Raw genomic sequence first — 23,801 nt, 5'->3', positions numbered from 1 at the left:
TCTTTCTAATAGTCATAAGCTTATTTTTAAAAATAAAAGTTTAAAAAAAAAAAGTTTTATGACTTTGAATTGGGTGGGAAAAATATATGGAATTAAATAAATATAACAAATTTCAGCACTCTAACAGTACTTTTATTCCTGAAGAAGCACATGAAATGGGCGAGAATTTTTTCTAAAGCTTACTTAAGAATTTATACAATATTCGTATGTAATGAAGCCAAGTTTTCAAAATTATAAGAAACTATAGGAAGTACACTTTAAGCAAATTCTTAAAAAAGAGTATTCATGAAGCCTTACTCTAGGTAACCAAGATGTATTGTATCTGGTTATAAATATGATCATTCAAAACATCTGCTTTTAGCTCACACTATGGAATCTAGTTTTTACCTTGCATCTGTCATGTGTGAACTTGTTATGGATATTGTATTTTAAACTGAAGAAACAGCTGCTTCAATGATTCGAAATGAATCCCCAAGAGGATCTTTTCTAGGCTGGTACTACTGCTATGTTACAGTGAAAATGATTATATGATAAAATATATATGTGCGTGGTCTTTGTCTTTTGTTAAAAGGCATTATCATCAGAGTATTAGACCTTTTTGAATTAAAAAAATACTTCTGATTGGATATTCAGTTGCAGTATATTTCACCTAAGCAGGTACATCTAACATTCCCATGCATTTCACAGAAATAATATTTAATTTTCCTGCCCTCATAAGAAAAATAATTACTTTCCTGTCTTTTAAATGCAATTATTAATGTCGTGTACTTCATGCAATCACTATATGCTTGTTAATGTAGCCAAACCCGATTAAAATGTAAATAATATTTTCTAATCCACAAAAATAGGGTTGGCTTTATTGAACAGAGATAATCATAACTCATAAATATCTCTTTATGCTGAAATATAGAACTATTATGATGACCTCTTTTTAAAATGCTTTGTAACAAACACTGTGGCATTTTCCATCTCCCAATGCTTCCAAATTCTTGGAACCCATCAGGGAAGAGAGGTGAGTAAAACTGTTCCCACTATTTTTCTAGCATGGGATAACTCTTTTAGTGATAGTAAGATAGAAACCACTATTTCATTTTATTTATTTATTTATTTTTATTTATTCATAAGAGACCCAGAGAGAGAGAGAGGCAGAGACACAGGCAGAGGGAGAAGCAGGCTCCCTACAGGGACCCCGATGTGGGACTCGATCCCAGGACCCCGGGGTTACACCCCGGGCCGAAGGCAGGTGCGATGCTCAACCGCTGAGCCACCCAGGCATCCCATCCCACTATTTCATTTTAAAGCCAATCTAGTTCTCCTCCTTGCAATTAAACACTGTTTCTCTGAATGGGCTTAGAGTTGTAGTGTTTTGGTAAATATGTCTTATTAATAATTGCTTGCGTAATTAAGGCCATCTGAAAGGATTTTGATAATTTGGTTTCATCCCTTTATTCTTTTGCCTTTTTTTTTCTTCTTTTTTTTTTTAAGATTTTTATTTTAAGTAATCTCTACACCCAACATGGGGCTCGAGTTCACAATCCCCAGATCAAGAGTCACACGCTCTACTGGCTGAGCCAGCCACGTGTCTTGCCTTTGTCTTTTTTTAACCAGAAGATCCAACTTTTCCTCTCAACAGTCCTGGGGAGTGAATTGGTCTGATTCTAAAGTCATTTCCAGAGTGAATTGGTAGACTGAACTCTGCACTGATCTTTCTTCTGCTGGATGTTCAAGCTGGAGTCTCTTGACTCCACGAGGGAGCGCCTGGCTCAGCTCCGTCGAGGAGGTCACCGCGTCTGCCTCGCAGAGCGCTCCCTTTGGCTCTTGTGCAGGCTTCCTTTACCTTCACCTGCTCTCTCCCAGTGGTAGTTCACATCCAGGGCTAAGAGGTTGTTTCTGTCTTTCAGCAATTTTCCAGTCAAGCAGTTTTCACGTCCTTCACATTTTTGACAGCGACTGGCTTATAAGCTAGTCCTCCCTTCCCTCCAGTGGCCTCTCCACCTCTTCTCTCAGGCTTTTTTCTGAGTTTGTTTTCTCTTTAAAAAGATAGCTTAGGATCCTTTCCAGAAAATCTTGAAAGCCGTCTCCATATTCCAGTGACTAGACTGTGCCTGGCCAGAAATTTAGGCAAACCAGTCCGTCAGCTGTGCATCTCAGGGCCACTCGCTGTGATGACGCCAGGAGGTCCCGATGCTCATGAGGAAGCCCAGGCTCTCGCCAGCACACCATCCCCACGTACACCATCTGACCCGTAGAAAAACTAACCTGCAAACGTTGAGCAACTTAGCACACATGGCAGGAGGTCAGTGACGGGACTCCACCCTGGGCACCTTGCAGGGAACCACGTTGCTATTTCTCAGTAAATACAGGGGTGGGCTGGTTGTCCTCCCCTGGTTCCGCTGCCAGGGTTCACACCAGGCAGCAGAGATGTAAATGCAGAGGGGATGGTGACAGTGCAAGCCTGGAGACGTCCTTTTCCTTTCCTTGCTGTCTGTGTGCCTAGCACGCCGCCCAAGGGGATGCAGCGTGAAAGGATCAGGAGAGGGGCCCCGGGAAGAAACGTGATCAACACGAGCGCAGTTTAGGTTGCTAGTTTGTTGGAGGTTATCACACCAGAGGCCTGATTTAAGGTCCCTAAAGCAGTCTAAGTGTAATATCGTCCACTGTGTCGGTGACCCTGTAAGCAAAAAGGGTGTTTTGCGATAATTTGGTATTTGCTGCATAGACAGCTCTCAGGACACCACACATGGCTGATTCAGCTTGCACCACAGCCGCATGTGTCCCACACTCCTCCAGCGACCGAGGCAGGACGAGGAAGGGAGTTCAGTGTGGACTCACATAGCTGCACGTTTGCTCACATGAACGCCAGTGTCTGAACCAGAGTGTTTCTGGGTGGATTCTAACAAGAAGAGAAAGGGCATTTGATTCCTTTTTCCCCGTTTGTTTTGCTTCTTTGTGACCTTCCTCTTCTCACTAGCATGCACACCTACGGTGCATCTTAAAGTCTGCTTATTGGTTCATGAACAAGATCTGTTTATTGCTTACTACTAACTAAATTACAGTAATCACGACAATAGGCTTGTATTAAGTACATAGTATTTGTATGTGGGTAGCCGGTGAAATAAACCAACATTTTTTAAGGTGGTTTTAGGTTTAGGATTAGATTAGCCTCTGATCAAACAAATATCCCTCATATTGGAAGAAGATGACCAGCGTATGGCTTTTAGATGCAAAGTCATAGCCACAGAATTCCCCATTCGCAGCCGTGACTCTCAGATGAACTTCTATGGGCATAAATATCCTACGAAAAATTTTCGTTGATTATTTAGTAATTTTTAATACTGTGTATATGATAATATATAATAAGAAGACTATTATTTTACCCTGAAATACGCCTTGAAGTATTTTCAGTTTATCATCACATTTGGCTATTTCAATATTTATATTCATGTATGATCCCAACTAGGGAGAGATTTTGTTGAATCGAGAGAGTAGTAAAAACCTTATGGTTAGTTTGAAAGTGATTTAGGTGTCACCCTCTAGTCCATTCTCTTAGCTCCTCAAAAGAGCTTACATATTTCTAGAATCTGGCCTCTCCGTGTTACATGCATGTGTATGTTGGGGCTGGGAGGTATCCTAGATACTAGACTATTTCCAGAGCTTTCAGGATCATCTACAAAATACAGGATTGAAAAAAAAATACAAGATCGCAAACTGATCTTTTCTTGGGGGGAAAAAATGAGCATATACTGCATTCCAAAATCAGATTCACTGTTTTTGCTCATTTATGCAGCCATCCTCTTTTTTGTTGTAAATTACGAATTTTAACTATATTTTGAGGCTAAAAGTAATCAAAAGCCTCTGACCTCCAAGAATCAAGAAAGATATAAAGAAATAAGATAGGAATAGATACTCTGGCAAGAAAAAAACCCAGGACATTAACGGTGGTCTGATCTACAAAACAGGATGGACGTACAGATGCATACGCAGGGTACGGGCTGCATATAGTTAATTAAGAATCTGCATGTGAGGGAGCTTGATTTCTGTGCTCCAGCTGACCTGGATTCAAATTACTGTTCTGTCACCGACCAACTGTATGACTTTGGGCAAGTCGTTTAATGGCTCTGAGTTTGCTACAATAGAAAATAAGGGTAATTACTCTATCTACCTTTCTGGAAATGTTGTCTGAAGGTTAAAATAACATATAAAAAGCCTTTAGGACAATAGTTGGCACAAAAAACATTTAAGCTCACATAAGATGTGCCTGCATTTCAGTTCATCTCTGTAATTGCCGATAGTGACCAGATTTTGACTTTTGTAGAGCAAGAGATTTCCCGATTCACTGAATCTTCACAGCAACCTGGGGGGAGTCAGGACAAGTATTATTGTTGCCGGTTTGCAGATGAGGAAATGGAAATCCGCCCAGGGAACTGGTTCGCCCACAGCATCAGGGCTCCCCAGCAGGTGCAGGAGCTCAGGACTCACTTCCAGTTTCAGGATCCGTTCTTACCTGCACTGTTTCCAGTGACACTCAGGAAACAGACTCAGCGTCCAGGGTATTGTCACCTTGCCACGTACATTGTTTCCACCGTGTGAGATTTTCCCTTATTGTCAGGACTTTGATAGGAATGGTGTGGCTGAAGGATGATAATCCAGTTTTGTTTTGTATTTCCCTCTTAATCAAATTAAACACTGCCTTCTGCCTCTGCCATTTCGTTTACACTAATTAGTGGCTTAGCATTAGAGTCGGGATCACTTTAACCCAGATAATCACGGCTTGATTGGTGCCCTGCGGATGGATGTGTTTCTGAGTGGGGTTTTCTTCTCCCCGGTGGAGACCCTGGTGCTGTGGAGCCTCCACCGTCCCTCAGGAAGTGGCCCTCGAGGGAGGCCGCTATTCACGCTTTCCTCTCACTAAGAGTCCAGGTTGAGGTGACCACCACCCAGCAGACTGGCAGAAAGGATGAGGGGATAGGTGTAGAGTCCACCCCGTGTTCTCGAGGTAACAGCCTTGCTTTTGTGACGGCTTAATGCTTTCCCTAGTCATCTTGAGGAAACAGGAAACGTTCATCGCAGACTGGCTTACATTCATCAGGGATACAGTTTGAGACACAGACACACACATCTGCTAAATAGAATGAGTTGATGGTAACATCTTGCCATCCCAAAGCTACTTCTTTTTAATCTAAATATTGTATTTAAATTCAGTTTGCCAACATACAGTCTAACACCCAGTGCTCATCCCATCAAGTGCCCCCCTCAGTGCGTGTCACGCAGTCACCCCATCCCCCCGCCCACCTCCCCTTCTGCAACCCTTTGTGTGTTACTATGTTCTCTCTGAACATATATCATCAAAATGTAGAACCTTCATCACACTTTATACTCTTACTGTGAAAATAAATTGCAAGCAAGGAACTAGGGATGCTTGGGTGGCTCAGTGGTCGAGGGTCTGTCTTTGACCCAGGGCGTGACCCCGGTGTCCTGGGAATCCAGTCCCAGGGAGCCTGCTTCTCCCTCTTCCTCTCTCTCTCTCTCTCTCTCTCTCTTGTCTCTTGTGCATAAATAAAATCTTTTTTAAAAAAAAGAAGGAATTAAATGAAATTTCACAACTGTGTATCTGATATGTTCCTAGAAAGTTCTTGAAAGTAAATGTTGACTTCTCCAGCCATAGTATGGCAAGTCCCTTCTTAAGTGATTAATTCTAATTGGAAGCATAATAAAAATTTCTGTATCACAGAAGTAGGATGTTTTGTAGTTATTTGGTTAAAAAGTAAGTAGCAAACAGTAAATTTAAAAAGGAAAAAGTGGGTACCTGAATGACTCAGTCGGTGGAGTATGTGCTCTTGATCTTGGGATCATGAGTTCAAGCCCCATGTTAGGTATAGAGTTGACTTAATAAAAAAAAAATTTTTTTAAGGGGGGGAAAGACCCAAAAAAACAATTCACTAAAAACAGTATAAAGAGAGCCCTTACACCTATGAAAAAATGTTTGAACTCATAATTATAGAAATGCAAATTGAAAACAAAACAGACGCTATACCCAGAGAAATCCACATTACTTGGTGTGAATGTGGTAAGAGCACTTAACACGAGATACAGCCTCTAAGCAAAATGCTGAGTGTGTAAGGCAGCACCGTTAGCTGTGGGCGCTAGACTTGTCGTCCGGTATAACCAAGTCTTTGCACCGTTTCACTAATTCCTCCCTGTTTCACGCTCCCCCAGCCGTTCTCCCCTCTGAAACCACCATTCTACTCTCTGCTCCTAGGGATTTGACTATTCCAGATTCCTCTTTTAAGTGAGGTCATATAGTGTTTGTCCTTCTGTGTCTGGAGTATTTCACTCAGCATGACATCCTCTAGACCTAACCATGCTGTTGAAAATGGCATTTCCTTCCTTTTTAAGGCTGAAAAATATTCCATTGTTTATAGACATTATATTTTCTTGATCCATTCATTCATCTGTTGATGGACATTTAGGTTGATTCCATGTCTTAGCTATTGTAAATAATGGTGCAGTGACCATGGCAATGCAGATATCTCTGAGATTCTGATTTCAGTTCCTCCAGGCGTATACTCAGATGTGGGATTGTTGGAACATTCCTTTTTTTTTTTTTTTTTTTTTTTTGAGAAACCTCCATACTGTTCACTATAGTGGCTGTAGCAACTTGCATTCTCACCAACAGTATACAAGAACTTCTCTTTTCCCTACAACTTCAATAAAACTTACTATATATATATATATATATATATATATATATATATATATATATATATTAGCCACCCTAATAGGTGTGAGACGATAGCTCATTGTGGTTTTGATTTATATTTGAAAATCAAATTGTGATTAATGATGTTGAGGACCTTTCCATATAGCTGTTGGCCATTTGTAGGGCTTCTTCAGAGAAATATCCATTCAGGTCTTTGCCCGACTTTTAATCAGATGATTTGGGGTTCTCATGCTGTTGAGTTGTAGGAGTTCTTTATACACTGTGGATATTAATCCTTTATTAGTTCAACTTCTTGCAAATATTTTCTCCCATTCCATAAGTTGCCTTTTCATTTTGTTGATGGATTTTCTTTGCCATGCAGAAGCTTTTTCGTTTGATGTAGCCCTTTTTATGTATTTTTGCTTTTGTTGCCTGTGTTTTTTAGGTCATGTTCAAGAAAATCCTGGATAATGGTTTCTTATGATCTTTTTTATTCCTGTGGTATTGGTTGTAATGTCATTTCATTTATGATTTATTCAAATTTTCTGTCTTTTTATCAGTCAAAAGTTTTGTTGATAGTATTTGTTAAGAAACTTAACTCTTAGTTTCATTGATCGCTTCTATTGTTTTGTATTCTCCATTTCATTTATTTAAGCTCTAATCTTTATTATGTTCTTTCTTCTCCTAACTTCAAACTTAGTCTGTCCTTCTTTTTCTAGTTTCTTGAGGTGTAACAGGAGGTTGTTGTGAGATCTTTTTTCTTTTTTAATATGAATGTTTATTGCTATAAATTTCCTTCTTAGTGCTGCTTTTACTGCAACCCATAAATGTTGGTATGTTGTGTTTTCATTTTTGTTTATCTCAATCCTATCCAGGTTTGGGAGGGTTTCAACCACTATTTTTTTAAATAAGCTTTCTTCCCCTTTCCCTTTGTCTTCGCTCTCTGGGACTCCCATAATGTCTATCTTGGTTTATTTAAAGATGTTCCACAAGTCCTGAAAGCTTTCTTTACTCTTCTTCATTCTTTTATTGTTGTTTCTCTGACCAGATAACTTCAAATTACTTGTCTTTGAGTTCATTGATTCTTTCTTCTTGATCAATTCTGTTGAAGCTCTTCATTCAATTTTTCAGTCATTGTTCTTCAGTTCTAGAATATTTGTTCAGTTATTTTCATGGTTTCTGTCCCAGAACTTCTCATTTTTGAACTTCTCATTTTTTAAAATACTGTTTAACTGATTTTATTTAGTTGTCCATCTGCGTTCTTTTGTAGTTCATTGAGCTTCTTTGAGACAATATTTTTGTATTCTTTCAGGGACTTTATAGATCTCTATTTCTTCAGGGTTGGTCACTTGAGCTTTTTTTTTTTTTTTTAAGATTTTATTTATTTATTTGAGAGAGGGAGAGCACAAGCAGGGAGAGCAGCAGAGGAAGAAGAAGAAGCAGATCCATGCTGAGTGTGGAGCCCCACATGAGACTTGATCCCAGGACCTTGAGATCATGACCCAAGCCCTAATCAGACACATAACTGGCTAAGCCACCCAGGCACACCACTAGAGCTTTATTTTGTTCTTTTGTTGGTTATCTTATTTCTTAGATTCTTAGGGTCCTTAGACTTTGTTGGTGTCTGCACATTTGAAGAAGCAGTCATCTCTTGTAGTCTTTACAGACTGGCTTTCTCAGGGAAAACCCTTTACCAGTCAGCCCAGCAAGAGATTCTTGGTGGGCTGGTTAGTAGGGTTTATGGGCCTGCTGGCTGGCAGGGACCATGGGAAATCAGGCCTGCTGCTAGATTCCATGGGCAGATGGTATTGGTGCTGTGATCCATCATCAGACCACATTGTTTTCAAGAACTATCTAAAAAAGTAAATATTATTTTCACTCATCTAAAGATTTTTTTAAGGTGATTATTGCCATTACCTAAAAGGCATTAGAAAATGTCTTGCTGAGTATAAAGTAATAAACAGAACATATACAGACTTGTTCTTTGTTGTGTTTACAGTCTAAGAGGCAGAAATTAAAATATTCACATATATGGTCATATATGTAATGCCAAGACTTGGGAAATTAATATGCTAAGCATCAGAGAGACTATGTAAGACTAAATCACACTACCTACCTACCAGAGTACCTATCTAATTTACAGGAGAGGGTCAAGAAATCTCTCTATGAAAGTGTATTTGAGACACTAGATTTATTTTTTAAAGTACTACAAATAAAAAGCAATATTTTTCGAACGTGAGAAGAAATTTTATACGCAAATCTTAGATAAGCAAATGTGGCATTGAATAAAATAAAAAATCTAAAATAGAATAAAAATGCAAAATGATGGGATCCCTGGGTGGCTCAGAGGTTTAGCGCCGCCTTCAGCCCAGCCAGGGCGTGATCCTGGAGTCCCGGGATCGAGTCCCGCGTTGGGCTCCCTGCATGGAGCCTGCTTCTCTCTCTGTCTGTGTCTCTGCCTCTTTCTGTGTGTCTCTCATGAATAAATAAATAAAATCTTTAAAAAAATGCAAAATGACTTTTACTGCTTTATTTTAAAAATACACGTTTACTTTAGAACATTTGAAAAATATATAAAATAAAATTTGTGTATCTCATTATTTAAGCATAATGACTATGATGTTTTATGTATTTCTAATTTCTCTTTTGTCTGTAAGAAATATTCTAAAATGTGATACCCTATTGTACAACATTCTACTACAATTTCACTTTCCGTGACATGTTTTCAAGTGGCACAATATTTGTGTGTATTTCTAAGAAGTCATCTAATTTTACATTATTTTTATCCTTTCATAGGCATTTGCTTGGTGGCCTGATTTATTGGCAGAGCATGCAGAGAAATTTTGGGCTTTATTCACAGTGGATATGGATACTGCACTGGAGGCCCAACCACAAGACTCCTGGGATAGTTTTCCTCTTTTCCAACTGCTCAATAATTTCCTCCGAAATGACAGTAAGCACATGGGTTTTCTTCAGTATGTGTAGTGGGGCCGGGGGGTTGGGGGGAGGATGGAGAGAATGTGTGTGTGAATGTGTATTTATAGAGCTCTCTCACTCACCAGCAAGATTGCCAGAGTTCATTAGTGTTTGCTCAGTCTCCCTGACTCTTTCAGGCCTGGTTCTGGGGGAAACCAGGAACATGCCCACATGGCTCCACTGGCCTCTGAGGTTCCTCTTATTTCTACCCTCCTGCGTTTATCAAGAACTGGTAACACAGGCATCTTTCTCATTGCACCTTGTGAATCAGGAATCTTCAAAGGTTAGCATTTCTAAAGCACTTGAGAATACCTGTGTTTCTGAAAGACCCCTCAGAAATGTGTCATTATTCTAGAAATTCATGTTGTGTTACGGTTTCTACTAATACGCATTCTGATAATATTGTTTGTCTAAGAGGGATTCACTTCCCTGGATGATGGTGTAATATGCCACGTGGTATGGGTTGCTCTCGCTCTGTATTAAGAAATTTAAGAGAATGTAAAGGTCCTCTATTGAGACATTTCTTTTCAACGCAATAGTAATGTTCACAAATTTTCTGGTGCATGGTCTTCCAGCAGCGCCAACAAACCGAGTTTTATATCAGGACTTTAGAAGGACATTTCTTAACGTAGGTTCCTAGCTTTTCCTATGATGACTCTTCAAACGTTTCCCTTAAACCCAACTTTGGTTACTGCTGACCGCTTTGCTTTACCACTTGCAGAGACCAGAGTTACCAGTTACCTGTTCTACACAGTTCTTCCCTTTACAAACCAGTTTAATCTCTGCCTCTTCCTGCGCTCTGGTTCTGACTTGTTCTACATGATGGATGTAACAGTCTTTTATATGGTGTGTTTTCTTCTCCAAGCCGTTGCTACGAAGTCACTCAGTTCTTCTTCACGTGATAGGGTTTCTGTGCCCATTACCGTCTTATCACCTTCCCCTGCCCAGACCTCACTCCATTTTTCAGTATTGCTCTGGGGTGCGGTGCTGTGAAGAACACAGTGTGACCTGAGTAACTCAGACCCCCCGGAGAGGTGCCCTTCCTGTGCCCCGTCTTTCTGCAGCTCCTGCTGCTCTAACTCACCAGGGAACATAGTCACCCTGTGATACATTTCAAACTTGCTGCATTTTAGCGCTCCAGAGCTGTTTGCTGTTCTCCTGCAAGAGCACTACTACTGTGTACTTTTAAGCATAAACTTAAATCCATATTTTTACATTTGTCTTGGTTTTTTTTAAGATTCCTTTTTTTTTTTTTTTTTTTTGGTTTTGTTTGTTGCTCAACTCCATTATTTCTTACCTTTCTTTGGTTGTTCATCCCCTTGAGTCTCTGATAAAAACTAGTACTGTTTTACTGAGGGGGAAAAAATCCACATTAATATGAAATTTTGTTTAGTATTAGACCTCCCTATGGACATCAGATTTAGGATAGCAGGTTAAGAGCCTCTGTTATAGTAAGAGGGACATCATTTTTAGTAATTGATAACATGGACTTGGATACCAGACAGACTCACATCTGTCTCCACCACTTGCAGCTTGACCTTTGACAAGAGCTTAACCCTCTGCAGACTTTAGGTTCTTCACCTATAAAGGAGGGAAATGCTGGTCCCTACAGCGTCACTGGTGGCAAGGATGAATCGGAGCTCGCATAGGGTGGATACAAAATAAGTATTATAGATGTTAGGGTATGAAAATTTCAGTCTTGATTCTTTCAACCAATTTCATCTCTTATCCAGTTTCATCTCCAGAAGATCCTATTAGAAAGCCAAAGTACTAAGCTACATTTCCTGCTTGATATTTCACCAGCGTCTACTCTCAGAAGTTGCTAACCTCACACTGAATTATCTGTATGTGAATCATCCATCTACAGACAATCCCCAGCCAGCTTTTAAGTCCTACTTTGCTTTTCTCCTGCCAGCTAGAAGACTTCAAATGACCTTCTTCTCTTCCCAGTCTTTTAGCATCATTCATCTTCTGCTAAGAAATTTTAACTCAGATTTAATATTATTTTAAGACAATAAACCTGTGCTAAAAATAAATACATATATTATGCATCAAGTCCCTAACTGAAAGTAAATAAGCACAGGCGTATCTCTAGCATTGCTTTCTCCATTTGTATGAAAAACTCCAGATTTGACCATATTTAGATTTGTTTGGGAGTGGCATTTATTAATGTTCATAAACAGTAAAGATAATGAATCATCCAACTTATTCAACATATCAATTTATTTATGGAGAAAACAAGTGTAGACCTCTTAGAAATTTGGGGGGGGTGGCCTCTACTGCAACTCCAATGAGTTAGCACCCTTTAATATTTATTTTTAAGAAGAGTTCTTACATTACAGGTGCAAATTTTAATGAGCGTTATATCAACAAGAACACTAAGGTGAAGGGCCCGTCTCTGGGGGGCCATCGCAGGGAGGGTTCCCTCTTCTCCTCGGCCAGGTTAGCCCTGGAGGATCATTGCTGGGGCTGCCGCGAGCTGGCGGCTTTGTTGTCCTGCCCCGGTCATCTGTAGTTGCCGGGAGCACCCACTTGGTCTGTGCCAGGCCTTCCCCCTCGGGTGGGAAGGCGGCGCTGGGCACGGGCCCGGCTCTCCTTGGAGAGCACCAGGCCCGAGGCACCCATCTGGCTGCAGGCTCCGGGAGTCGCTGGCCTCCTGCCCGCTGCCTAGACACATAGGGGCGCGGGGCGGCCGGGAGCAGGTGCTGGACAAGAGGCAGGCCAGGGGTACGAGGCCCGCGTCTAGGCCATCAGCCGCGGCCAGCTGCACAGCTCCAGCTCCCTTCCCTGTGCGCGGGAGGTTTTCTGTGCAGAGGTGCCTATGCCCAGCAGCTGACACGATGGTGCCTTAGAAAGGTCTTCAAGTTCTAACAGGTTTTCTTCACCTACGAAAGTTCTAAAATTAACTTACTTTGTTCTAAAAGCAATGAACCACTTTCTGTGGGATTGTGGGAGAAAAAACCCACAAAAACGAGAACAGAAGAAATTTAATTTTTAGCCAGACTTGCGGATACTTAACTCAAAAGAGTTGCGTACTCCCTCTCCTGTTTTAAACTATTTCTATAACATTGGCTACTGGTAAATGCATAGAGTACAGTTTCGTGGTTTTCAGTTAAAACAAGGAAGCATCTATTACTGATCTCTTTTGAGCATTGTCAGTTTGGGGGTAAATCCAGATCTTGGCTTTGATTTTGCAGTGATTAACGGATTTGAGAAAACATCAATTATTTCGGAGAAAAACAGCTCCTCCATGTAGTGAGGTAAATAGAAAAGTTCCCCAGTGCCATAATTGCCTTTTGGTATTGGGAGTAGAGTAGAGTCTGGGGAATTGAAATAGAATGTATTGACTTTCATCTCAAACTCACAAGTTACTACCCAGAGCCAAGACCACTGAGTGTCTTAATAATTGGTAAAACATACTCCTTTTTTGCTTTTAATATCATTCTTGATCATAACGAAGAATATTGTTAAGAATTATGTCCTTGTTTTACTAAATTCCTGAAATATTCAGATGGTGACTTAGTGAATTTCAATCCAAATGTTAAATGTCAACCTATCACTGTTCCCATATTAGCTTTTGGAAAGCTTTAGGAAGACATAAAACTTCTGTCCTTTTAATCCCACCTTAAAAGAAAGAGACTTACATCACTGCCGTGGCCTGACAGCTTTTACCACATCGACCCAATTAACATTATACCCCAAATTCTAATTAATTACAACTTTAGCCAAGAGTAGTAGAAACAGACTGCTCTGAAATGTCCAGTCTTGGAAGGGGAAGTAATTTGCTAAATGACAGTATTTGCTGTTACCTCAACATACGGTGCACAACTAATTATATAGCATAGATTTTAAGTGGTTGTGATCTACAATAATATCGCATGTTTATGTTTGCTCTTCCAAAATAAAAATTTCTAACACATCTCCAAGTACTTGGAGGTATTGGTCAGAATTTTCGCTTTATTTGTGCCTTGAAAACTTGGTAGCCGGGTTGTTTGGGGTTTTGTTTTTTGAGGGCTCATTCAGATGTCCCCACTGCTTGCTTACTACCTTTCTTTTACTAAAATCTTTATGCTTTGATATTTTAAAATAGGTGTTTATTTGTTTTGAAAAGTGGACAGGATTGTAGACGAGCTCTTCATTTTCCAGCGGAGGAAACTCAATCCCAAGAGGCAGTGTGCCCGGGGAAGGAGCTTGCTGATGGGCATCACAGACAGAGCTGGCCAGGGGCCTCCTCGCTTGGTCTCCGGCACAGTCTGGGTCTGCACGGACAAAAGCAGGTTCCGGAGACATTTGCAAAATAACAGAATCCTTTAAAGGAAAATAGGAGATTCCTTGAAGTTTTATTTTTACCTTAGAAGATTCTCATAAGGTCCTGGCATCGTTGGGGGGCGGGGGGTGGAGAGGGCCAAAGGGTATAGAAGGAACCAGACAATGGCATATATTGTCCTATCACACATGTGACAAAATGTCCATGGTGAGAAGGCCAGAGACTCGACCCATGAGCTGGGGGCAAGGTCCAAGACACAAATCCAGTTCCTGTATTAAGGAGAAGAAAATTCTGTCGGGGGCAGGCGTCTCTCCTTAAAGTTGGGTGTGATTAGGGAGAGTCTTAGCCGTAAGAACCCTTGGAGATGAACTGTGGTTTTTCCTCCAGGGAAGAGTACCAGCTGCACCCTAATTTTAGCAACTGTCCCCAATCTCCTGCCCCTCACAGACTCACCCACTGATTCCCAGAGCAGAACTGATTATGAAAACAAACTCGGGCGCCTGCATTTCTGCCCAGAAGACAGACACTGAGCTCCTGCTCGTCCCTCCAGCCTACCTCCGTCCACCCCGGTCACCCCCCCAACTAAAGAGATGATTAAATGGGTAATCGCTTTAAACGGTATCTAAGGAAACAGTCTTGAGAGAGAGGTGTGTTAAAATTGAGGCAAAATAAATGTTTTCATAATGAAGCAATTAGCATGATAGTTAAGTGATGCTGTGCGCCCGTCAGGCTGGTACAAATAGATCCCACCCCTGCATGCTGCCTCCGCCACGGTCCTGGCGATAATGGATACGGCCAGTGACCGCTCCTGACAGATGAAAGCCATCTGCAAATGGCACAGATCATGTCTTTCAGCACTACTGAAAGGCAAACCCTTGGAGCTAGTCACCTTTTAATCTGTGGATATGTTAGCAAGTGGCAAATGACCATTCTTTTGGGAACTGATTCCCAAGTGAAAAATACCACGGTGCTTCTTCTTTAATTAACAGCCTTTTCACATTGCTAGCACATTAAAGCCATCCCGAAGAACACCCGTGCTTGTATAATCAGTGTCACAGCGTCTCTGCCTAGGCCAATAATAAATGTTCGGGCTCTGCACTAAGTGAAAACCTATTCTCCAAGACTTTCACCTTCATAAAGATGGGCTCATAAAAATCGAAAAAAGAAAAATTGGAATGTGGTCTCATGAGGATAAAAAGGCTAGTGTTAATAATTAACAAGGAGAGTGAAGTGGAGTCAAATTAGCCATAATAGAGCCCAGAGTGACTGGCAAAGTCACCTCTCATTATCAAAAAACTCATTAAGAAATGAAGAAGTGGAAATCCCGCTGGGTTATTCTCACACTTGGGCTGTATCAGAGATTATTTTTCAGATTTCTTTCAAATGAAGAACTGTTAGGTCACCATATTGTATATGAGGTTAATCTTCAAGCTTTGAAATGTGGAGGGTTGACACCTGCGTGTTATCCTTCCGCAAGCGCTTAAATGAGCTGTGCGTCTGGAATCCACGAATCGGTGTTTATAGATACATCTGTCCATACGTCTGCCAGGAGCGACGCCGGGCGGATGCGACTTCGGGGCTCGAGCAGGGCCGTGCTCGGCCTCGTTTTACAGGCAGGCGCTCTGACACATGCGGGGACGACCACCAAAATGCGACAGCGCATTTAACTCCAATCTCCAGGGCTCACTGAATTCGAAATTATATGTCAGAATGTGTTTTGCTAGACTGGATAGCAAATAAAAACGCAGGAAGTCACTAGCTTTTGTTTTGTTTTGTTTTTTTGAGTTCTACAGTGTTGCTCTAGATTCTTTACTGTATGTTGACACTTTAAATTCCTAGTCAGCTTTTCCTATTTTTTAAATTTTTTTTAAAGATTTTGTTTATTTATTCATGAGAGACACACACACAGAGACAGAGACCCAGGCAGAGGGAGAAGCAGGCTCCATGCAGGGAGCCCGGTGTGGGACTCGATCCCGGGACCCCCGGGGTCACGCCCTGAGCTGAAGGTGGTGCTAAACCGCTGAGCCACCCAGGCTGCCCTGCTTTCTATATTTTTGTAGGACTTAATGCCTTCAAGAAAATAACCTCTGAAATGGCTCTAAAAGGCCTGTGTGTCTTTCACAGTAGATATGCAGAAACCTCTGTAAGTCCCGAAGGCCGTGAGCATCGGGAACCCTACGTCTGATCACGGTACAGCCGTGCTCGGGTGTTTTCATCACCCAGAGCAAGCAGTGGGGGACGTAATCCCGGCCAGAAGGCTGTCCATAGCTGGAATAAAATGACAGACTTTTCTGTTTGGCTTTAATATTAATCTCATAAGAGATGGGGAAGCTTGAGAACTGCGGGGCTGTGAGTCGTCTTTGTCTGTCTCTACCCTCAGCCTTGGTTAGTGTTTCTTTTGTTTTTCCCTGAATTAATTCTGCAAGAAACAGGCCCTGAATGCCTAAAATTTACAAATCCCATCACCTCGCAGAAACACGTTATCTAAAACCGTTCTGGCCCCTGAAAGGCATACCGTCTAGTGGAGCATGTGCACACACTCACTGTGATGCAGTAGTTACTGAAAACGTAACTCCGTGATGCGTACCGTGCGGTGGCGTCTTTAGTTGTGGTTTGAAGCTTAGGTCTGTTGGATCTGGAGTTGTTGTCTACAATGTAGGAGACGTCATAACACCAGGGCTCTCACCCCTTAGGTACATACGTAGGTAGATTATTTTTAACAAGTGCACCAAGGGGAAAGGAAGAGTTGCATGTGGTTTTAGGAGGTGGTTACGCAAGGAAAATGTACAAATTAAATACTACCAGACTGTATAAGTTTACCTATTGAGATTCTAATTAAAAGGAAAATAGAACCCAATGAGTTTCCTATTCTACTTAAGCTTGAAAAGTGCACTCTCAGGGTTTCCTTTAGGCGCTGGATGTTTGATGGTGTTTATTCAGTATTTATTTTGCTATGGATTCAGTGTTTATTCACTCAAACATACATGGATTGAGTGCCTATATAATGTGCCAGACTCTTGGCTGGGTGCTACTCCGAGATCTCAGGGGATCTTTTTGTTTGGTTGTGTGTATTTTCTTCCTTTTACGTAAGTCTGTTCTAGGCTGCAATCCTCCTGACGTTCCTCCTGAAGCCCATGTTCATGTTTTCAGTGACGGGAATCCTCATTATGCGCACTTGTTAACGCGGAGAGTGGCCTCCTAATTTTCTATCTTAGTCCAGTGGGCTTTCATTGTGCAGGGCGTCTGCAGTCTGTAGTCCCTCGAATAATTGTTGTTTCCTGGCAAAGTCCTGGTTTTTATTGTGGCCGGTGTTGTTTGTTTTGTTAATCATGTGTTCCTGGTTTCCTTCTGAAATGCCTATTTAGAATTTCAGTGGGGAAGTCACCCTTCCTAATAATCCACTAATGCTGACTAATTGGAATGGGGTGGCACAGTATAATATTGGATCATACGGACTCAGGAGTCAACAGCATATTTTTACCCTAGAAGAATACAGGAACTCTTTTATCTGCTTATTCTTCATTTATCCAGTGACTATTATCTCAGTAATTGTCATTAATTGGATCATAGTTGAAATTCTCAGTCGAAATCTTACTATTAAAAGCATATGACAAGTTCTTTTGTGAATACAAGACTCTTTTTGGTATGTAAATAATCAACACTAATTTATTAATTATTGGGATGCTCAAAATAATTGGGCATCCCTAGTTTACCTTTTATTTAAGACTTTTGCTTTCTTTTTGCCATTTCTAATTGTACCGTTGGACTGGATGTCATTGAGGTTTCATTATTTTCTGACAAGGTGATGTTTGGAAATGTGGAATCTTTGGGGGAAAAAAGATTATTTATCAAAGTGGATGCTGGTCCTCCACTCACATTCTTGTAACCACTACTCCAGACTCCTCCTGAGCAGTCCTTTCTGCTTGCACACGTCAGATATAATGTCAGAAGCATTCTTGGATACGGCCGCACTGAGAACTTGGCTCTTGCAACGAGCTGTTAGAATGGGTGCCTTGGAGAGGCTGATTTGGACAGGTGGCAAGCCCCGAACCACAGCCTCTCCTCACTAAGCCAGATGGGGAAGATAGAAGCGCTCGTTCTGATGCCTGGGGTTACATGTTAAGAGGGCTTTTGACAGTGTCTGATAGGAGTGGAATGCAAACTGGCATATGGGCAACTGAGCAAAAGAGGGTACATTTCCATACACATGTGGAGTGTCGTGTGTGTTTCTGTAGTCTTACCTGTCGACACCAAGCTTTCTCTTCTCTTTCCTGCCCCCTCTGCATTTTTTCCTTATTTCTCCTCTTCTCTCTTTCTTTCCTTCCCTCTCTCCTTCCCCTTTCCTGAGTCTAATGTCCGAAGAAATAATACTACCAGTTGCCAATTTTCTAAAACTTTGGAAAATGGGTCTATAATCCGATTTTTAAAAAAAAGAAAAACACTCACTGAAACATGAGCAGGCTCTGGGCCTACCATGCAAAGGCTTTTATAATTTGTTGTGATGATCCACTAAAAGATTATAATCTTTAGGGTAGGATATTACAGTTTTGTATGTTGGCAGCCCCCTGCTTTGAGATTTGAAGAAGGTGGGTTGATGAAGGGAAAATTAGGACGCTGAAGACAAAGAAAGAGATGATCGTACTAATCAAGGCAAGAGATGAGAAAGTTAGAAGTAGGGCAACAGCAGTGGTGATGAAGAGAGGAAGGGATGTGTTAAGGGTATGAAGGATACAGAGTATGCTGGGTGATGGGCATTAAAGAGGGTTCTCGTTATGATGGACACTGGGTGTTTACTTAAGTGATGATCAACACATTCTACTCCAGAAACCAATACTGCACTGTATGTTAACTACCTAAAATTTAAGTCAAGAAAGAAAAATACACAGGTCTTGATTGCTAATTGGATGTAGAAAGTAAAGGCCAAGCCTTGGTACAGTCACCAGGTACAGATAGAGTCATCTGGTGGCCAGTCTCTATTGTGACTCCCATGGTGGGAATACAAGAGAAGCAGCCTTATTTGACACGTTAACGAATTCAGTGTTTATCAAGTGCATCAGAAAAGAGAGGTCTTGCTAGAAATACATTTGAGTCAACTGGGACTTAATCGTAGGATCATTATAACATCTAATAACAACATTGAGTGTTGATTCTCCTATGTGCTTCTTCATTTTAACCAACTAAGTAGGACTTAATAGCCAACATACCTAATCTCTAAATGTATAACAAAGCATTTGAATGATGAGGTAGGGTACTCATTTGCAGATGTAATAATTTCCTAGGTGAGCGTGTCTTGGACTAGTTAGACATAATGACAGCACTTAACGGCACCTACCGAGATGTAGAGCCTGTGGGTCTTTCCATTTTTTTATTAGTAGGCCATATAAATTAAGGGTTAAGCTACGGTCTAGCTGTATAAAAAGGGAAAGTTGCCCAGTTCTTTATGTGTATTATGAGCACATGAAATATGTTCACAGTGTTAATTCATCTGTCAGCTCATTCAAATGTAATAGTTTTCCTCAATCTCTTGACTTTTCATGGTGTAGATGAGTTTTTCAAAATTCTAATTCTGAAAATATATAATTCGTCTAAGATGTGGAGTAATGCACGTGTCATTTACAAGATTTTTTTTCTACCTCAAATGATCTCCAACATTTCTAGGTCTTAAAAGACGGTGACATGCTGCTGGTAGGTTGGCTGACTGTATGAATGGATGGATAGATTAATGGTAATTGACGGTAATGTAAATTTAGGGGTGATGGAAATATAATCTTGGGAGGTTAAGAGGGAGTGTCTGTTGTTATTAATTATTGTCTGTTGTTCTGTTGTTTTATTGTCTAATGACTGGATGACTTCCCCACATGTCCCTAGATTCTCTGTGCCTCCAGCTTCCATATTGGTAAGATTGAAAAACATAATAGTGGTTCTCTCACAGAGTTTTTGTGATGATTTCTCAACCATTAGCGGCTGTGCTTGACACTCCAAAAATGCTGGTGAGGAGGAGAAGGAAGAGAAAGGGAGTTCCTAAGTGGAAAACCAATAAATTCAGATATGGGCATATTTTTTAATTTGCTTGCCACAATAATTTAGGTGGTTTGAGTGAGAATATTTCATCCTTAAGTTCAACATCCTTATTTAGGTGACATTTGGCAAAAGGAACTGATCTATATAGTACCTTCTAGCTCTGTGATTGAATCTCCAGGAATAAATAAAGCTCCTTTCCGTGTGCTAATGAAAACATCATTAAGATAACATTAATCTCCTAAATAGGACATTTATCTTTAAATATGATTACCGTTCCCACCTTAATAAGAAATCTTTTAGCATATAGATAAGCCAGAAAAAATTATTTAACCACAGAAAAGTACTAGGCCATATTAACTAGAAATAGAAAAAAAAAAGTGTTGTACTTTCCTCTGTATTTAGAATTGCTTCCCACCCCACTTTTATGTGTCTCTAGTTTTCCAGCGTCTGACAAATTCCAGAATCAGTTAAAACAGTGTTCATGCCACTGTTGTAAACGTCACATACTTTGCCTAAATTTTAAAACACTGTTTAACATTCAGGGTATTTTTGCTCTGGAGAAGATTCTGTGGGGAAAATGGTGCATTCAGCTGAGTACTTTATAAGGCATTACTTTAAAATTATTAGTTACCAAATTTCGTGTATAAGCATGTACAGCTATTGGGATCCATAAAAGCAAATGGGATTGCTGAGAGACCTTTCTTCACCTTCCACCTCTGCCACTGTAGTCCAGGCCGCCATCATCATCATCGTCATCCTTCACGTGGTCTGCGGCAGTCAGGCACCGAGCGTGAGCCGCCTTCTGTGCTTCCACCCTCGGTCACCTGCTCCATTTTCCACCCAGCAGCCAGGGGTATTAGATCATGTCACTCCTCTGCTTAATAATAACAAAAATAATCATGCTTCCCTTGTACCCAGTAAAACCCATACTTCTCACCGCGTCCTACTGTCTAGACATAATCTTGAACTATTCTTTCCCCTCCCTCACGCTGCTCCTGCCACACTGGCTTTGGCATCCTCTGGAAGTACCCCAGCTTATTCCTTGCCTGTTCCCTCTCATGCTGGCTGCTCCCTACACCTGGAGACCTTTCCTCCAAATCTTCCATGAATGGCTCCCCTGTCACTGAGGCTCAATAAAAATATCATCTCTTCAGAAATACCTTCCCCAGCCATGATGGGATATGTTTTAATGAACATGTTTTCACTTTGAAAGTCAAAAAAAAAAAAAATCACTACTGGGTTTAAGATATGCTCACTTGATGGAGCTCAGTGGTTGAGCGTCTGCCTTTGGCCCAGGCCATGACCCCGGGGTCCCGGGATCGAGTCTCACATCGGGTCCTCGCGGGGAGCCTGCTTCTCCCTCTGCCTGTGTCTCTGCCTCTGTGTCTCTCATGAATAATAAATAAAATCTTAAAAAAAATAAAGATATGTTCACTTGAGAAACAAGTATGTACCATCATCTAAAAAATCACACATTATTTATTGAGTATTACTGAGCATTAGTATTTTCCTACAGATTCTCTTTCATAGGGCAACTTAGACACACGCTGACTGTCTCCGTCTATTCAGGCTGTATTAACAGGACACCAGAGACCGGGTAGCTTATAAACAACAAAGTTATTTCTCACAGTTCTAGAGGCCGAGAAGTCCAAGGTCAAGGTACCCACAGGTTCTGTAGCTGGTGAAAGTTTGCTTCACAGATGGCCGCCTTCTTGCTACACCTTCACATGGCGGAAGAGTCCGGGGGTCTCTCTTCTACAAGAGCACTAATCCTGCTCACGAGGACTCTGCCCCCGTGACCCGATCACCCCCTCAAGGGCCCCACCATCACATCACCATAAGATTTCAACAGGCAGATTCAGCAGAGGAGTGGGTGGGTGGGACGAGCAGTCTGTAAATAGCACTGACCTGTCTTCTAGGGAAATTACGTGCAGTGCGTGGAAAGCGTCTACCTTCTAGTGCAGGGAGGTGCACCTCTCCTATTACCGATCTACCTAACAGCCCTATCCTGACGGCACAAATTCTACGACTTCCACAACTGTTTCAGGCAGGATGTTCCATAGTATATAACGCATTAAACACAAAGGGACACCTGAAAAATGCATGTAGAAAACTGGATGACTTACAAGAAAACCCACAGATAACTGAAAAGTTCATGAATCAGAATAGTCATTTCCAAGGCCGCAGTCATCCTGCTGGTGAATTAAATAAGCGTATCTCTTAGAAGTAATCGCGCTTAGCTCTTAGAATCGAATGCGTGTAGCTCTTCTGTGAGGTGCGTGTAGCACGGGGATCGCAACTCCCTTCTCACGGACGCGTGTCAAGACCGTCATGTTACCCAGCGGCTCCCTTGAATCTCTAGCAAGTGGTCATACGCCTCACGTGCTAAATTGCTTGGAAAGTAAACGCGTCCCCCCCGCCGGGAGGATTTTGCAGAGATATAACCTGTTTGCATTTGACAGCCGTGTCTAGGAGGTTGATTATGCTTCTTGACTAGCTTTCACGATATATTCCATATGAGGAGCAAGATCCGTTACCATCTGTATTTTACCCATTCTTCTGCGCTGACTCTTTCAGGAAACGTGTTTTCACCCCTATTTTCCCCAAATGCCTGATATGATCCCTCTGACAAACGCTGTTTCTGCTTGACTGTTTCAGCACTTTTATGTAATGGAAAATTTCACAAACATTTGCAAGAAATCTTTGTGCCCTCGGTTGTCCGCTACGTCGATCTCATGGAGTCCTCCATCGCCCAGTCAATTCACAGAGGGTTTGAGCAAGAGACATGGCAGCCTGTCAAGTAGGTATCTTGCCAAGTGTCCATGGAACATCTGTCTCTTCAGTCCTGACCTTATGACTTTACACATGGCCCATCTGTAGTTATTGCTTATGGTGGTCCCTTCCCACGTTGTTTGTTTCTTTACAGGAATATCGCCAACAGTCTTCCCAATGTAGCTCTTCCAAAAGTTCCAAGTCTGCCTCTTACTCTTCCACAGATTCCTAGCTTTTCTACTCCTTCGTGGATGGCTCCTTTATATGAGTCCACGTGTGTATCCCTCACTTATTTCCTGGTGGTGTGTTAGCTAGTGCATGGCCTGGGCTGTGTTCTGTGCACCTGTGTTCAGATTGCATGGCACTTATCATCACTGGTCGAGGAATACTATGTTTTGGTTTCATTTGAGTTTTTTAAGCTATTGGGCTAAGCTGAGCAAATTAATAAATGATACAGATTGGGGGGGAAAAAAAAAACAACACTCACTGGTGTGATGTAGTTCCTATGTGACCTGTAGGTCGGAGGTCATTCTGTGAGTCAGGTTGTAGACTTTCGCCTGAAGGACCTACCACAGGGCAGGCGATCAGTGTGGCAAGAGTATATCTAGGCACCGTAGCGGCTTTGCCACTGCCCACATAGTTCCTCTTCTACGTGTAGAAAACCATCAGAAGAATAGTTTCAAGAATATAATGGTTTTTTTTATTTTATCTTAGTCACACTTGTAAAGAAATAATATTTCAGGTTGCAGAGAAGCGATTGTCCTTTATTTCCTAACACCAGCAAGTTCTTCATTTGTGCTTTCATGTATCAGTTGATGCACTTTGTTATTTTTAAATAATCCTTATAACATAAAAACAGTATTTATTAGCTCCATGTTGTGATAAGCCCACCTACCGCAGATGTGCGGTAACTGAGAGTCACTACAACGAAGAGGGCACAGGCTTTGAAATTCGAATTTAGGTCCTACTTTAGTAATCATTAGGTCTTTCTTAGCCTCAGTTTCCCCAGTGCCAAAATGGTTATGACACATAATTTAAAGACATTTTTGTGCGGATAAAAAAGAA

At 41.3% G+C, this 23,801-nt stretch overlaps 1 protein-coding gene across 21 annotated transcripts in view; it reads left to right on the top strand.

Annotated features, from left to right (window-relative positions):
- The window catches only part of CADPS2 (calcium dependent secretion activator 2), a 457,875-nt gene that overhangs the window by 384,189 nt on the left and 49,885 nt on the right, over positions 1-23,801 (top strand). For 9 of the 21 annotated variants that reach the window (XM_041727910.1, XM_041727913.1, XM_041727917.1 and 6 more), the window contains 3 exons: positions 1,004-1,012; positions 9,497-9,653; positions 22,623-22,764. In XM_041727910.1, coding sequence (XP_041583844.1) covers positions 1,004-1,012; positions 9,497-9,653; positions 22,623-22,764 — 308 coding nt within the window. Of the gene's footprint in view, positions 1-1,003; positions 1,013-9,496; positions 9,654-22,622; positions 22,765-22,890; positions 23,011-23,801 lie in introns of all 21 variants that reach the window. The other 12 variants (XM_041727912.1, XM_041727916.1, XM_041727919.1 and 9 more) reach the window with 3 other exon arrangements.

The sequence above is a fragment of the Vulpes lagopus genome, chromosome 13, assembly GCF_018345385.1.
Source record: "Vulpes lagopus strain Blue_001 chromosome 13, ASM1834538v1, whole genome shotgun sequence".
Classification (NCBI taxonomy): Eukaryota; Metazoa; Chordata; class Mammalia; order Carnivora; family Canidae; genus Vulpes; species Vulpes lagopus.
Note: the sequence above shows the minus strand (reverse complement) of the source record. Positions and strands in the feature narration are given on the sequence as shown.